Source organism: Xiphophorus hellerii, chromosome 9 (genome assembly GCF_003331165.1).
Source record: "Xiphophorus hellerii strain 12219 chromosome 9, Xiphophorus_hellerii-4.1, whole genome shotgun sequence".
In the NCBI taxonomy this organism is placed as follows: Eukaryota; Metazoa; Chordata; class Actinopteri; order Cyprinodontiformes; family Poeciliidae; genus Xiphophorus; species Xiphophorus hellerii.
Genome location: NC_045680.1, coordinates 24,540,882 through 24,556,263, shown reverse-complemented (window position 1 = coordinate 24,556,263; position 15,382 = coordinate 24,540,882). Strand labels below are relative to the sequence as shown.

Here is a 15,382-nt window from a genome sequence, read left to right as displayed (position 1 = left end):
TGGGGCATTTCAAACTCACGCCGCTTTAGAAACAACCAAATAAAATGTTGTTCAGTCTTTAAAAAAGAAAAAGGAAAAAAAGAATAAAATAAAGAAACAGAAGTTAAAATGTCCTCGACAAATTTGTTGCAACGGATTTCACCTTTTGCACAAAACATGAATATTCTCTGGAAAACTGAACCGCTGCCATCAAAATGCTCACAAAAGCAGCAAAACACAAGTGGGTAGCTTCTGACAATCATCAAACATTCAAGTATACATCCCACTTAAACATATTACTTAAATGTATACATATAAAGTACATGTTCTGTACTGCTTACAATAAGTACAGAAAGTGCTTTCCTTGAAAGTGTTCTCAACCCCTAAATTTTTTCACATTTTGCTACATTATATCCACAAACTTGGGATGGATTTTTTTTTTAGGGATTTCGTGGAATAAAGCATTGCAAACCTCTCAAGTGGAACATTTTCTACAAATAAAAATCTGAGCAAAAAAGCACCCTTCAAGTCTCGCCCTACATTCAGATTTGGATCCATGCTCAAACTTTGAGCCATTTTAACACGTGAACAAGCTTTGATCAAGCTGTTGAGAGTCACTACTCTGTCTCAAGTCTTTGGCATCGCATGTGTTGAGATTGGTACTAAAAATGTGTTACATTTGAAGGAATCTTACAAGTCACTCAAGGTCACCGAACTAGAAATACAAGAGCAGCAAAAGAGAAACAATAAAATAATAATAAAAGTCAGACATCAATAAATCAGATAGAATTATTGGTATAATTAGAAAATCACATTAAACTGAATTACTGCATCTGCAAATTGGGCTTTTTTTGTTTTCTTCCAATAGTGTCTTTCTTCTTGCAACTCTTCCACACAGGCCATATTTGTACTCCATTTTGATAGGGATTTGTTGTCAGCAGATTTCTACTTCTGAGCTGTAGATCGCTGCAACTCCTCTAGACTTAACATGGGGTTGGGTTAGGGTTAGACTTAACCCTAAGCCCTTCCTGGATGTTTCTCTGATTAATGCTCTCCTTACCCAGTCTGGGCAGGTTTACAGTTGTGCCATAAACCTCCCACTTTCATACGATGAACAGAGTTCTGTCAAATTTTCAAAGCTTGGGATGACGTTTTTTAACCCAACTCTGTTTTCGCATCATTTTCGCTCCGCTTCACAACAGCACCCTGCTTCATCTGCGTTGGTCTAACACATAAAATCTTAATAGTGGCTGCAATGGAACATAATAGCAAATGTTTAAGGGATATTAACCCTTTTCAAAGGTGGCGTGAATGATTAACACCATTAATCGCTGAGATAATTCATCAGGGACTTGATTGCAAGCTTAACTCTGGCTCAACAAGGTCTCACAAACAAATAAAGCATGCCCCGGCGTATGCATGTCCTTTTACCACCTTCTCTCACGGCAAACATTTGAACATGTCCCGGAAGGCGCAGCACATGTGTGTCTACAGAGATTACATTAATGGCGGCTCTATTCCATCTAGGTGTGGCCAAAAGTCGTGTTGGAGAGCAGAGGACTAGAGTCCCGCTATCATTGTAGTATGAAGGTTTCATCATGAAGTGCTGGTCTTAACTAAACCTCTAATGGATTATCAAGACTATTAGTGTATGTTTTTATATTGTCTCTGTTCAATAAATAACATGCAGAACTATTTGAAGATGCAGCTTATATAGCTCTTCTGGGAAAAAAAGAAGAAGTGGTTAAATAATGTCAGACTGAAACCACAGTTTCTATAGGAGTTTAAAAAAAAAGAAGAAGACAGCCCGGCCTGAACCAGAACAGATAGCACTGAAGGTAAACCTCAGGAGGAAGATTGTTTTATGGAACTATGTAATAAATAAACATAGTGGGTGCAGGAGGAAAAAAAAAACACCGCAGGTCTTTTCTCTCTGTCCGGAGAATTTCCCATTTCACAGGTCAGAGCCCCGGTGGCATGCTCCATGAACGGGGGATCAAGTCTGGGATTAGGATAAATCCTGGGTCATTTTTGGTAACCAAGTAGTGTCTTTGCATGGCTCAAAAACTTTTAACAGCAATAGCTGCAGGGAGTTGTATGTAATACAGGACAGCTGCGTTACATATCCGCACAACACGAGGTAAAAACATACAGTGCCAGTCAGAAGAAATGACCAATTATTGTTGGCATAAATTCTATAGGTTTGGGCTCTTAATGGTGCATTTGAAGCTAGCAGTAAAATGCAACAGTCACTTCTCTATGCCTTAGCCAGCAGGTTATATGTTACAGTCTGTAATATTAGACAAAGAAATACTTAAGACTCCTTAAATACTTAAGAATGGCCTGGACAAAATGAACTCTATGGCGTAATAAAGTGCATAAAGGTCGATGTCAATGACAGTTGAAGCTTGACCGAGGTTGGATCATCCAAGAGGACAACAACCTCGAACAAAGCAGCAAATTCCAAGAGTTGTAAAAAAGAAGGGGTGTACTTCAGTTTTACGAGGATTTGTTTTAACATTGCTTTGATATGTGATGACCTGACCTTCTGTTATGGCGTGAGGCTTGATGATGCAACACGTGCTGTCTTCGCAGACTGCCGAGTTGACAGGACCGTGGCCTACCGTGGAAGGGAAAAAGAATTCGAGCTCCTGACAAAAACACAAACACATCGCCGCAGGTTCACCATTATTTCTGGGAACGGACATAACGGGCGACGAAGGCCCAGGCAAAGGGTGACTTTAGGCGAAACTTTTCTCACTCTTGCGGCGGCGGCGAGTGACTCGGAGCCGTGGCAAACGTTTCGGACGGCGTCGGTACCGAACTTGGCGCGGATGCTCTGCGGCGCTTCCTGTCGTGCCGCAGCGGAGTCCGGTGGTCCCAGGAGCGTCCTCCAGATGCATATGGCCTCGTCACCCGTCAGCTCCATTGCAACCACAGGGCCGGAGATTATAAACTGGATCAAGGTGCTGCAAAATGGAGCAACGTTGAATTTAGCGCCGATGATTTGAATAGAGAAGTGGAACACATTGCAGTGTTTCGAATGTCACTGCAATGTCATTTGGATCATTATCGCCACTTCTGGCAATGGTCTTGTGCCCAAGCCTGCAAATCATTTACATAGGCACTCACTTGAAGAAAGGCTTTGACTGATGTTCCACATAAAAGTCTGCCGCTTGGCTCCTGCAATGTAACAAAAGCATAAACCAAAGTTAATCTGTGACCAAGTGATCTTGGACTTTTAAAGTGAACTCTGTGTACCAGATTAGAGTCATTAAGAGCAGTCAGAGATAATTCTGGGCTTTAGTCTCTTATCTTTTGGGAAATACTTCTGGACAGCAAGTGAAGCAGGACTTTATTAACAAGGTCATTATCGTACACGCCTTTAGTTTGGGGTTTTTAACTTTGATAATATCAGTTTACTGTTGGCAGTTTAGGTAAGCTCTGAATTAAAGAGTAATAAAGCAAACATATGCTACAGCAAACGGCACAGTAACATCCACTAATCACACCGTTCAGGAATCAGACGGGCCTTGATTTCCAGAGATAAAAAAGGTGTTTTTGTAAAAATAAAAAAAATTTTTAAAATGTGTGGATGAACCACAGAACCAACACAAAAGGTCTTCCAAAGATCCCAGCGGCAGATACTAAGAGGTTTTCCTTATTCAGTGAGATGAATCCTGTACCGACATGGGCTGAAAGTCGCTCAGAAAGGGAGAAGCCAGTATACCAAAAAATCTAAATTACAGTTTTAAAATGCTCTCAGTGGTAAAGTCCAAATAACTAAAAAACTAAAGTTGTACAGAAACAGATATTAGGGTTGGGTTGAAAAACAAATACCAAAATTATCTATCTGAGCAACATTTGCATACGGTAATTGTTGAGTAGAGCACCTTTAATACGCTGTGTAATCCTTCTTATTTTAGTCATTCTTGTCCCAGTTTTTATGGATTGCCCAAACTCCTATAAATGGCAAAGTGGGTATTAATATAGGAGGAATGTCAAAGGTAACTGAATGAATTATAAATCTCAACTCCCAATTTGAGTGTGTGTCCACAGAACCATTTCAAGACATTCATCCCAACACGCTGGGCTCAAAAGAAGTAGCCAAACCTAAACAACTGTTCGTGGTGAAATATATAAGTGTCTCAGAAGTATGCAGTCAGCAACTGTTCAATAGTCATAAAACAGGTTGCAAAAAATTGGCCGAAAACCAGAATAAGCTCATGTGCAGCTCGACCCACAATGACTTTTTCCAATCTGTGATCAAAATGGAAATCCTATCAGGTTGCTCTTTGGTGCACACCCGTCAAGTCTCCCGTTTTGGGTGGGAAACTACTGTATGTTACCCCTCTGTCCCGGTGTGCTCCTGTAGTAGTATTTTAAATGTCCCATATTAGAGTAACTCGCCTACCCCCCACCCTTAACTGTAGTCACCCCCTTATCAAAGTTGTTAGTCTTTCTCCCCCCGCCCTTTCCTCTCTTACAGTACTTTTCTTCATCCCCCTACCCCTGGTCAGATGACATCAGCAGACAGATAAAAATTTCCCTAATTTCAAGTCCAAAACTTGACAGGCATGACTTAAAGGTTTTATCACAATATTTTGTGATACTGTCATAATAACGATAACAGCAATTATGGCCCCACAAACAAATACTGCTCTTGAATAGCATTCTCATTTGTAATGCTGTAATGTATTTCTTTTAAGACTAGTCCCATAAAGAAATGTGATTTGTATCACTGCGGCCGTTAACTGTATTTTTGTATTTATTGAGAAAATGCAGGAAATAGTAAAAACGATCAATCCCCCCCAACAACAGGGAAAGTTTTGAGGTGTTTTAAACATCAGCAGGCTCAGTCTGATCCTTAGAGGTTAAGATCATACTGAAGCAGTTTTGCACCAGCTGCATCTAGTTACATAAATGTTTGAAAAAAGCAACTACAGATTAAGGTCAGGTGCTGACTGGTGTTAATCTTTTTCAAATCTATTACTGTTTTGTTCAAATTGATTACCAATGAGCAGTTATACTTTGGACTGAACTCTGGTTGGGCCCCAGCTAATCACCCCCGCCGGTGTAGATGTCGTTACTGTGAAAGGGAAACTCAAAGTTTGTTATTTTGAGCATCAGTGAAGTGTTTAAAAGGCAAAGTTTCAGTTTGATGCTTTGGAGATTTCAATCTCTGTTTGTGATGGAACATGCCAGATCGGCAGGACTTGAATTCTGAGATGCAGATCTACATTCTCTGGGAGACATGTAGCAACACTGTAGAGAATAATAATAATAATAATAATAATAATAGCAGTAATACAGCTATAGTTATAATAGCAGTGCTAACCATGCTATTCACTAAAATGACACAAACTTTTTTTATATTAGTAAATCAACTTTTTTAGTATGACACAGCGCTCACGCACGCTGGAATGTCACTTTTAAGATTTAATAACCACAAGTAGCAGCGAGACAAAAAAAAAGTATTTCAAATGCAGTTCTCATGGCATTTTAAATTAAAGTAAAAAAAAAATAGAACTCTTTCAATGGCTCCTAATACTTTTAGCCACTTTTACCTCCAATTTTAAAGTAGCAATACAAAGAAGTCACAGTATAGTATAGTACTCCTATTTCACTTTGAAAAACATCTTAAAAAGTAAAAGGACACATCAAGGGCATTTCATTCAGTGTCCTCTAAGTAAAAGTGAGCTATTAAAGGCTATCCTTATTGCCTGGAGGCTACAACTAATTTGGTAATGATTACACCACCAATAAATAGATGAAGCTCTTTTGCCTTGTGGCAAGTCATATGTCCGCTGCGCTGAAGAAAGTCATTCTTCTGTTTAAGTGGAGAAACAGCCAGCAAACAGCCTGTGTCTCCCTCTTGCACGAGACCGTGTCATAAATTTAAAGAGTAGTAACAGCACGCTCATTAAACACCCTGTGGCAGGGTGACCTTACCATGTAAGCTTGGTCATTTTTGCTTTGGTCACAATCAGGTTGGCAGAGTAAATCAGCCCGAAGATATCGCCTATCTTGTTAAGCACATCTGGCTTCACCAGAGCAAAAGTTCTGGAACAAAGAAAGACAGAAACACATGATGCGAGATTTTACAGCGTCAGGCGATAATTAGGTTCAATTTATTTATGTAGCAACGATTCACTGCAAAGGTTGTGAGATGGCACTTCACACTTTCACAAACAAATTCATATGCAGACTCAGAAAGATTTAAATTGATTGAAATATATTGAAACTCTTAGCTGTGAGGCATCCATCCATCATCTATATTCCTATTATATTAATCTTACATTAACCTGGAAGTTCATCTCAGGTCTCAGCATTACTTTTTGGCTGTTCCCTCCAAGAAGCCATCACCCTTATTTTTAACTAGTGACATTCTCAAATTCTTCACAACTTTTGATTTGATGAAGAAACCTGAACCACTGTCTTATTTTGGGGCCATTTTCTCATGAACCCAGTCACAAAAATGTAGCAGAACGTAATTTTGTTTTACAGTGCTTAGATGCCAACAAATGTATAAAATCAGATGATTTCTGCAATTAGTCAACCTTTTGTATTAATCCAGCAGATTTAGCATGACTCTGCCAATTTATGAGCTTTCTGCTATTGTTCCTTTATTGGACCAGACAGGCAACTCTGACACCCCCATCACTATAAACTGCTTCCATTTGAAAATAATTGAGGCTTAAGAATGTTTTTTTTTTAACTTTCCATAATACAGCATAGTTCCACAATATATTCCTTTGACTTTAAAGCCAGTAATGACAAGCAGTGTGCATGTGAAGTCTGAGGTAAATGATACACAGTTTACAAATAAAATTATGAAAAGTGTGGCCAGCTTTTTTTACTCACCCCCTTTTCCCTGATTCCACTAAATAAAATTCACTGCAACACTACTGAGCTTGTTTTGAGAAGAAAATGGGCAAAAATGTCAGTTTCTAGGTGACCTAAGCTAGTTGAGAAGAATCCTATTCAACAGTTTGTGGACATAAGGTGACAAAATGTGAAAAGGTTTTGCATCTGCTAAAGATAAATGTATTAAAGTTTGTTATACTTCTGACATTATACTTCATGTCAGAAGTATAAAATAAAAAAAGAAAACACTCGCATCAATCTTTGATACTAAAGGCAGGGTTCCATATAAAGACGCATATATTGTTTAGTTTACAAATTACAGGTCGTGGATTATTATAAGGTCATTACTCTGTATACAATGGGGTTGATTGCTGTGAGGTACAGTGTGTACAGTTACTAAAGCGGATAAGAGAGATTTATTGCACGGCCTAACCAAGCGTACTTTTCTATTCTGCTGCCGAGTTTGTTTGCTGTGAACTGATCTCCGTAATCTATCAGTTTCAGCTGCCGTGAGAACACGGTCACCCGATTCCCCACAAACAGGTCCTCCAGATGGAGGTCGTCATATTTGGTCCTTCTCAAAAACATCCTCTGGTACTTTAGGTCAAACTGGAAAAATAAAGAAGAAACATGTTAGTTTTTTTTTCTAGAGACATTTACAAAAAGCGTGGGGAATTTAAAATAAATACATGAAGTGGTACCATTTCTACAGAGTTGTCTTTAGGGTAGAAGAACAGCTGGTAGCGCCGCAGCAGGGCTGCAGTGGGATCATACCACTCTGTGAGAAAAGCATACCGGTCCTCCTGAAAAAAAGTTCACATAATTTAGATATGTGTTAAAAACGACACAAGGACTTGGAGGGACAAAAATCTACTTTCATACACTATTGTTTATTCTACTTCATGCATGTGTCTTGATTGTGAAAGGCCTACTTGAGTTAGGTAACGCAACAAAGTCAACACCTGGTTTTTATTAGCCTTGCATGACCAGACCTAGCTCCAACGCATTATGGTAGCGCCGACGACGTGTTTGCATTGCCCTTTTTTTATGTGATTGGAATTAGTCATTCTGAGAAAATAAATCTGACCTAAAAACAACCGAACAATGACGGTCTATAACTAGGTTGACCTTGAACCTCCTTGTCTCAGCAGCAGGCGCTGCTCACTTAAGACGTTTGCCTTAGATGTGTGAGCTGTTTGGCATCTGGCAATCTCTTTGTTAGCCAATTAATAGTTAACAAAGCTAAATAAAAATGCTAGCTATTTACTAGCCAGATTTGTTAGCTAGCTAGTAGCTAGCTACTAGCTAACAAAGCTGTGTTAGCTGGTTAATAGCTAAGAAAGAAAAGCGTGGTTCAATGTCCAGCTACTAGAGTGCTCTTATGAATTGGTATTAACACAAATATATGTGACTTTTATTGTACAGTCGCTACGAACTAAAAAAATAGCAAAAGTAGTACTTTGCACCAAGTAGTATCATTCTAGAATTTCACCGCTGACAAAAGCAGTATATTGAAGCTGCTCTGTTATGTTTTTCTGACTTGTTCTTTTTGTTGTCTTTGACTGAGACGTTGCATGTTTGGATAATTATTCCATCTGGTTTTGAATCCTGTGCAGTTGGGAGACTTTTTTGCTCTTACTTTTTTTTAAAATAACTTTTGAACAGATGTTATGATATGTAACTGAGGCAAAATTTTATTATTTTTACAACTGGGAGCAGCTGATTAGCATTGCAAAAGCTTACATAATAAATATTATAAAGCTCTTAGCATGTCATGACAATCAGGAGACTGTGACAGCAACAGTCTTCAGTCAGAGGCCTCTTCACATTCATTGCAAGATTGACTGCTAGTGGAGACTTTCTGAACGTACTTGTATGAGATGAGTTTTTGAATAGATAAAGTATTTTCGAATTTAACTGAATTCTCTGTCTTTCCTGACGAGAAAAATATTCTTCAATAATAAGGTTCCAACATTCTCAGATAGCAGCAATCTGAACTTCGTCATGAACCATCTTTTTTTAATTATTATTCTTTTACTATTTTCACCATGTATCATTACCCTGGAAATTACATTATATTCACCAAATCTTTTTTGACTGATGGAAGAAGAAAACCACTTTTTGTGTTCACTTATTGAGTGCTGTGTCACTCAGCAGGGATATCCTAAAAGAGTTGTGCGTCACCACTAATAGTGAAATTCGAGATATCCCTAATTAACGGACCGTTTCAAGACGTGCTTTGAAGATTTTCCATATCTAAACTATAATTTAACATAAATGTAACAAATAAACATTTATAACCATTAAGACTAGTTTAGCCGAAGCTTTAGCTAGCAGCTATAGCATTTAATAGTCAATACAATAGAAATGTTCATATATTGGAAGCATTTAGTTACAAAGAAACGTGCAGGTATTCATTATTTGGGCAGCTTTAACTGCTAATACTAATACACATCCTGAACGTGAGCTCCACATTGGGAGTCTGCTAGCCCTTGCTACGCTCATATTGCTAAGCTAACGTTAGCAAACAAATGACTATCTAGTTCGTTCACTTTCTAAGCAAAGCACTGGGTTACGTGGAGTTTTAACATTAGTGTTATAAATGTTACATGCGTTAACTCACCATTTGAAGACGGTAATTTATTCTCTATGGCTCGATACGGTAGACTGTCGGTTTTGCCAAACGTTAGCAATCACAGGCTATGCTTCGTTGCTATAGTAACTGCAGGTCCAACTCGAGATGCATTCATGGTACATTGTTGACGAATGTCATGTCTTTAAAACCAACTTTTTTGTCATTTCAGTGGTCCCAAACTTTTAGATATGATAAAAACCCCCTAATTATTATGATATATTCCAAGCCTTAGCCAGTTTGTCTTTATTTTCTAAACATTTTAATCTGTGCACTGACTTTCCACTGTATCGCGCTGACTGGTTGAAACTATTGTCTCAAACGCCATCTAGTGGCGAATTTAAATCTGGTCGGTTCATGTCATGTTCAAAAATATTCCGATTATCATGAACGCAACAGTTGACCGTTTACCCGGAAAAACAACACAGTAAGAACTTTGACCCTCCTCTTCTCCCACTAATTTCGCTCTCATGTTTCTTATAGAATAATGACTTATTTGAACAAAATGTTTTGTGCAATTCCCTCGTATTTATAGTGTCTGCCATGGCTTCATCTGCTTGCATAAAACGGATGATACTCGGCGATGGTCCCCTGATCTTGGACGGTGGACTTGCAACTGAACTAGAGGCGCGTGGAGCTGAACTTCAGGTGAACCAGAAACCAAATAAATAGAGACCTGTCCAAGTTCAACCAGCGAGCAGTTATAAACATAACGGTGTTGACACCGATTTCATGAGAACTTTAAATGTTCATATTGCCAGCTGATTAGTTGTTTCAATTCATGAATGTTTGAATTAATTTGCGAACCTGAAGATTCATTAATTAATTCATTATAATGTTTCTCAGACATCTTTCTGTAGCTGATCAAACATTTGCCACGTTTGATTTGTGCAACTCTCTTCCATTCATCTACGGTCTATTGTGTAGTTATTTAAAATCAGCTTAATATTTCTAAGTATTGTTATCAGGATATGATTTGGCCCTTCATTCGTCTGCTGGAGGGTTGCCCTAACGTGTTGCATCCACCAGATTGCGCCATTTTGGATTTTGATATATATATTTTTTATGCCCAAGATATTCTAATTGATTATTGTTTACCTACAGGTACGTAGAGTACCTTGCTCTAGCTCTTGAACGTTTCTGTTTTTCATTAAAAAACAAACTTTAATATGTTTTATTTGTAAGAATAAAGTTGTGCATAATCTATTTTATTATTGTTTTCTAATAAAATCTGAACAAGAGTTATCATTTAGGCCCAAATTCTGAGCGTCACATCATGGAAAACTAGAACTGCCCGTCAGCTATAGGTCCCAGAGAGAAACATGGTGGAGGCAGTATGGTACTGTGGGAGTGATTTTCTTCAACAGCAACGGGAAAACCAATGATAATAGCAGCCTTTAAAATTCAATCACATAATTAATAATGCCTAATTTTGGATAAAAACAGTCGCTGTCATAGAAACCGAACTTGAAATTGGGCTGTGAAAAATAATTAGCACAATTTTCAATCATTGTTTTTTTTAACACTAAAATTATATTTGAAATGTATCACCAGATATAACTTTGGATGTTGTAAATGAGGGTGAAAACACATCAGCCAAACACAGATGTATTTTTGAAAGCTGGATTGAATCTTCTTTTTATTTCTGCAGGGGGATCCTTTATGGAGCGCCAGGCTTTTGCACACGAACCCCCAGGCAATAAAGGAGGCTCATTCCAGGTAGGTTCCTGGAAAACTGGAGAACTGCAGTGAGTGCCTAATGGGCCAAATTAATGAATTAATTGTAAATTAGATGGCGCTGCTTCTTGTTTGTTTGAGTTGCGAATCGATGTAATCATTTAAAGGGGCAGTCTTATGCAATTTCCAGGCACATAGTGCCATTTTATAGTACGATCAAACTATTATATTAACTTCAGTTGTTTAAAAGAACGCTACATGTATCAAAAAGGACTGACGGGAAATTTTACTTTGTAATTTAACGCCTTGAAATTGGGCCCCTGTTGCTCAGGAAGTCATCACAACATGGCTCCTCTGTTAACCCTTTAACAACGTTTTTACTAGCGTTTTCCTGAGCAGCAGCTCGTATAATGATGCTAGCAGATGTGTAGTTCCACCAGGTGTTTGCTAATTGCTGCTGGCTAGTCTGAAGGAGTTGAGTGGGGGAGCTGGGGTGGAGACAGCAGCTCTGTGAGGCGGATACCTGGAAACTGCAGCTGCCTGAGGAGGAGGCGGGGCTAGGTCCACCCAGGTGTTTTTCAGAGCTCAGTGGTTACCGTAGAGATGAAAGGATTTCTCAAACATGCATGAAAGAATCAAGGCAACACTCCTCGTATATCTTCGATGAGGGAATAACATTACAACATGTTGGAAAGCTCAAAAAGGTAGCTGACACTACCCCTTTAAAGAACATGCTTCATTGTTTGATATGTTAAATTAGATGAAATAATCCATCCCCTTAATCTCAAAATGACAAATTACTAAACTCTAGCTGAGTGGTCACATTTCTTAACGAAAGCTACCAAACGCCAACAGGTTTCTCCTCAGCGGCGCTGATGTCATCACGACTGCAACGTACCAGGCGAGCGTCCAGGGATTCATCAGCCACCTGGGCGTGAGCTGCGATGAGGCCAGAGAGCTGCTGATGTCCGGAGTTCATCTGGCCAAAGAGACGGTGGAGACTTTCCGCCCCGGTAACAAGCCGCACCCTTCGCGGGAAAACAATTCAACGTGAGCCGAGTTTTTTCGTACGCTTTGACGCCGTGTCGGTATTTTTCCGCCAGGGGACAGAAGTCTGTTGGTGGCGGGCTCCGTTGGGCCGTACGGAGCCTTCCTCCATGATGGATCAGAGTACAGCGGGGCGTACGCGCAGAGGATGAGCGTGGAAGTGAGTGGCTCCTGGCCGCATGCCGACCGAGTTCCTGTACATGTCACGGGATGCAAGATTTAAAAAAATTTAAAAAACATACTACAAAGCATTACTTTCTCTATGAAGCTTAGTGACATTTTATGTGATCGATTTAATAATGGAGGGGAATGTTTTGAAACATTTCTGTAAATGAAAATCTGTAAAGTGTGGTGTGCTTTTGTATTTGTCCCCTTGAATCGCATGTTTGTAGAAACTACTTTGTGTGTCTGTTAAGTTTGCATATCTAGAGGTAAAGATTTTTACCTGATATTACTTACAAACTAGATCAAGATTTAGTTCTGAACTTTGACTGGGCCACTCTATTTCATTAATATGCTTCATGAAATTTCTCTTACTGTATGTTTTGGGTCGTTTTCCTGCTGGAAGGAAATTTAGGTTTTAGCATTTTTGAATTTAGCTCCATCTATTATAAGAGTGGGCATTTATCATATAAATTATTATTTATTGCGATTTTTTTTTTTTTACAAGTTAAGAATTTTAATTCATCATCAGCTCATTAAGTTCCAAATAGTGTTAAAAAAAACAAGAAAAAAACAGTATTATCAGAAATGTTATTCCATAAAAGAATCAATAGATATAAATAAATTAAAAAATCTGATTAAATATCTGCGGCTGAATGAAATAAATCATTCTTCTCGTAATAACCAGCTTCTTGGGGAATCCCATTTCAAATATTCTTACAGAGCAGTATTTGCGTTCTTCTATGATCTTGTTTATTATTTTTGTCATTATCACAATAGTACCACAAAATATTGTGATAAAAAGAAAAGTCCATATCAAAACGTGAAAACGTCATCATTGAACGCAGATATTTGCGTTCTACCAGAGAAGCGTTAACAAATGGCTGACCTGTTCTCCGTTCAGGAGCTCAAACTATGGCATAAGGCGCAGGTGGAGTGCTTAGCAGCAGCGGGGGCCGACCTCGTGGCTTTTGAAACCATCCCGAGTATCAAAGAGGCCCAGGCCGTGGTGGAGCTGCTGAGGGAGTTCCCGGACTGCAACGCCTGGCTGTCGTTCTCCTGTAAGGTAACCGCTGGCGACCGCCGTCCGTTCACTTTCACCGCTGCAGGTATTACAGTTAGAAACCGGTGACCAGGCACAAAATCTGCCGGGTGTAGTGATAAAACTCAGACCTGAACCTTCAGAGACGCATAAAGACGGTTACAAAGTCGGCCTTCCGTCACCCGAAGAACATCTCCAGGATTAGAGGACTAATGTCTCGGCAAGACCTAGAGAGACTCAGCCATGTTTTTATCTGTAGTCGCATCGATTACTGCTACAGTGTTTTCACAAACAAAATCCATCCTCCAGCTGCAGCTGATCCAGAATGCTGCTGCTGGTGTTCTGACTAAAACCAGATAGCTAAAGCACATCAGTCTTTACACTGGCTCCCTGTAGCTCAGCGAATAGACTTTAAAATACTGCTGGTAGTTTATAAATCACTGAACTTTAAAGATCAGTTGTCATCGTATGAACCTTCCAGACCTCCCAGGTATTCTGGTTCTGGTTCTGCTCTGCATCCTCAGAACCAAAACCAAAAATAGAGAAGCAGCATTCAGATTCAGCTTCTATGCGCCACAAACCTGGAACAAACTTCCAGAAAACTGCAAAACTGCTGAAACGTAATTAGTGTTGCATTTGATTCATATGAAAAAGGGTTGAGGCCACTACAAAAAAAAAACAAAAAAACTTCTGACTTTTTTACTCATAATTTTGTCTTTGATGTCAGAATTCCTGGTGGAACATAAACAATCTGAACAATTCTGATTCTGAAGGGAAAAAAATATCAGAAAAAGTCAGAATTATGAGCTAAAAGTCATGATTTCTTTCAGCTGCCCTAATACTCTTCTGTATAACTGTGAGTGAAAATGTAATGTTCACTGTTTGTTTCATAATTGCTTAGTGCATTATAGTTTTATAGCAAGACTTTGAACTGTCTTGCTGCTGAAATGTGCTACACAAATAAACTTGACTTGATGTAACTTTAAATCCCCCCAAAAGACCTCCATGCTTTTGTTTTGTTATTTTGTTGGGGTTTTTTTCCCCATCACCACAACATCCCCAGGACGAGAAGCACATTTCGGACGGCAGCCCGTTCGTGGACGCCGTTCGGCTCGCCTGCAGGTCGCCCCAGCTGCTCGCTGTGGGAGTCAACTGCTGCCACCCGGCGGTGGTGGAGCCGCTGCTGGACTCGGCCAGGGCGGCCCTGGGCCCCGGCGTGAGCTGGGTGGTGTACCCAAACAGCGGGGAGGAGTGGGACGCCGAGCAGGGGTGAGAGAGTCTGCTGCTGCTGCTGGTGGTGGTGGTTCTGCTTTTCTGTCGCTCGAAGCTTCTGCTCTCACCGAAACCGTCTGGGTTTCCTTTTCGTTTGAAGATGGCCGAGGTCAGAGTGGACGGCAGGATGGACGCCCGAGCTGAGCGGCGCCTGGCTGAAGCAGGGAGCCACTCTGTTAGGTGAGGGCCGTCGCTTTCCCACGTGAACAGTTTCGCAGCGTCTCCTCTGAGCTCTGTCTCCGTGCGCCGCAGGTGGCTGCTGCCGCATCGGTCCGGCTCACATCGCAGTGTTGAGGCGGCAGCTGAAAGGAAGCAGCTCGTCTTCATCGGATCCGGCCGACAGCAACACATGAAGAGCGTTTATGATCCTGTCAAACCCCGTAAAAAAAAAAAACCTCAAAGCTCTCCTTCATCATGTCGGATTAACTTCAATAAAGTGGTATTTGGTGAAACAGTGGTTCGCGTTTGGTTACACAGCACACCTTGTACAGTCATCTAACTGCAGTCTCTCTGCATAAATAAAATTATTCGTCGTTTTGGATTTTATCATTTGTATTTTCATCCCGTCAAATGACGTAGAGCAGGGGTGTCGAACTCAATTTGATTTTGGGCCAAATCAAGATCGTGAATGTTTTTAGAAGTGCCTGAATGTTTTTCTGAAACCCATTAAACTGTTAAAATATAAATAAATCCTTAAAATGAAA

General features: G+C 39.9%; 2 protein-coding genes across 3 annotated transcripts in view; one reads left to right on the top strand and one right to left on the bottom strand.

Moving 5' to 3' along the window:
• The window catches only part of nme7 (NME/NM23 family member 7), a 26,144-nt gene extending 16,508 nt beyond the window's left edge, over positions 1 to 9,636 (bottom strand). The window contains exons 1-7 of the mRNA XM_032572471.1: positions 9,470 to 9,636; positions 7,548 to 7,649; positions 7,289 to 7,455; positions 5,932 to 6,042; positions 3,112 to 3,162; positions 2,741 to 2,948; positions 2,525 to 2,630 (exon numbers count right to left, since the gene is read on the bottom strand). Coding sequence (XP_032428362.1) covers positions 2,525 to 2,630; positions 2,741 to 2,948; positions 3,112 to 3,162; positions 5,932 to 6,042; positions 7,289 to 7,455; positions 7,548 to 7,649; positions 9,470 to 9,472 — 748 coding nt within the window. The 5' untranslated portion in view covers positions 9,473 to 9,636. The remainder of the gene's footprint in view (positions 1 to 2,524; positions 2,631 to 2,740; positions 2,949 to 3,111; positions 3,163 to 5,931; positions 6,043 to 7,288; positions 7,456 to 7,547; positions 7,650 to 9,469) is intronic.
• On the top strand, positions 8,634 to 15,382 carry LOC116726015 (homocysteine S-methyltransferase). Of its 2 annotated transcripts, none has more exons than XM_032572473.1 (9): positions 8,634 to 8,742; positions 10,014 to 10,126; positions 11,130 to 11,197; positions 12,011 to 12,168; positions 12,259 to 12,362; positions 13,269 to 13,430; positions 14,470 to 14,675; positions 14,779 to 14,858; positions 14,931 to 15,382. In XM_032572473.1, exons 2-9 carry the CDS (start codon positions 10,022 to 10,024, stop codon positions 15,029 to 15,031), a joined length of 984 nt encoding a protein of 327 aa, XP_032428364.1. In that variant the 5' UTR covers positions 8,634 to 8,742; positions 10,014 to 10,021; the 3' UTR covers positions 15,032 to 15,382. The 2 variants fall into 2 exon arrangements, with proteins under 2 accessions (XP_032428364.1, XP_032428363.1); XM_032572472.1 differs by lacking the exon at positions 8,634 to 8,742 and adding an exon at positions 9,802 to 9,905.

What these genes read in the sequence shown, in the direction of transcription:
- LOC116726015 (XM_032572472.1), top strand. An exon ending in CGCGTGGAGCTGAACTTCAG is followed by an intron (nt 10,127 to 11,129) that starts GTGAACCAGAAA and finishes TTATTTCTGCAG; the next exon opens with GGGGATCCTTTATGGAGCGC. An exon ending in GGCTGTCGTTCTCCTGTAAG is followed by an intron (nt 13,431 to 14,469) that starts GTAACCGCTGGC and finishes CAACATCCCCAG; the next exon opens with GACGAGAAGCACATTTCGGA.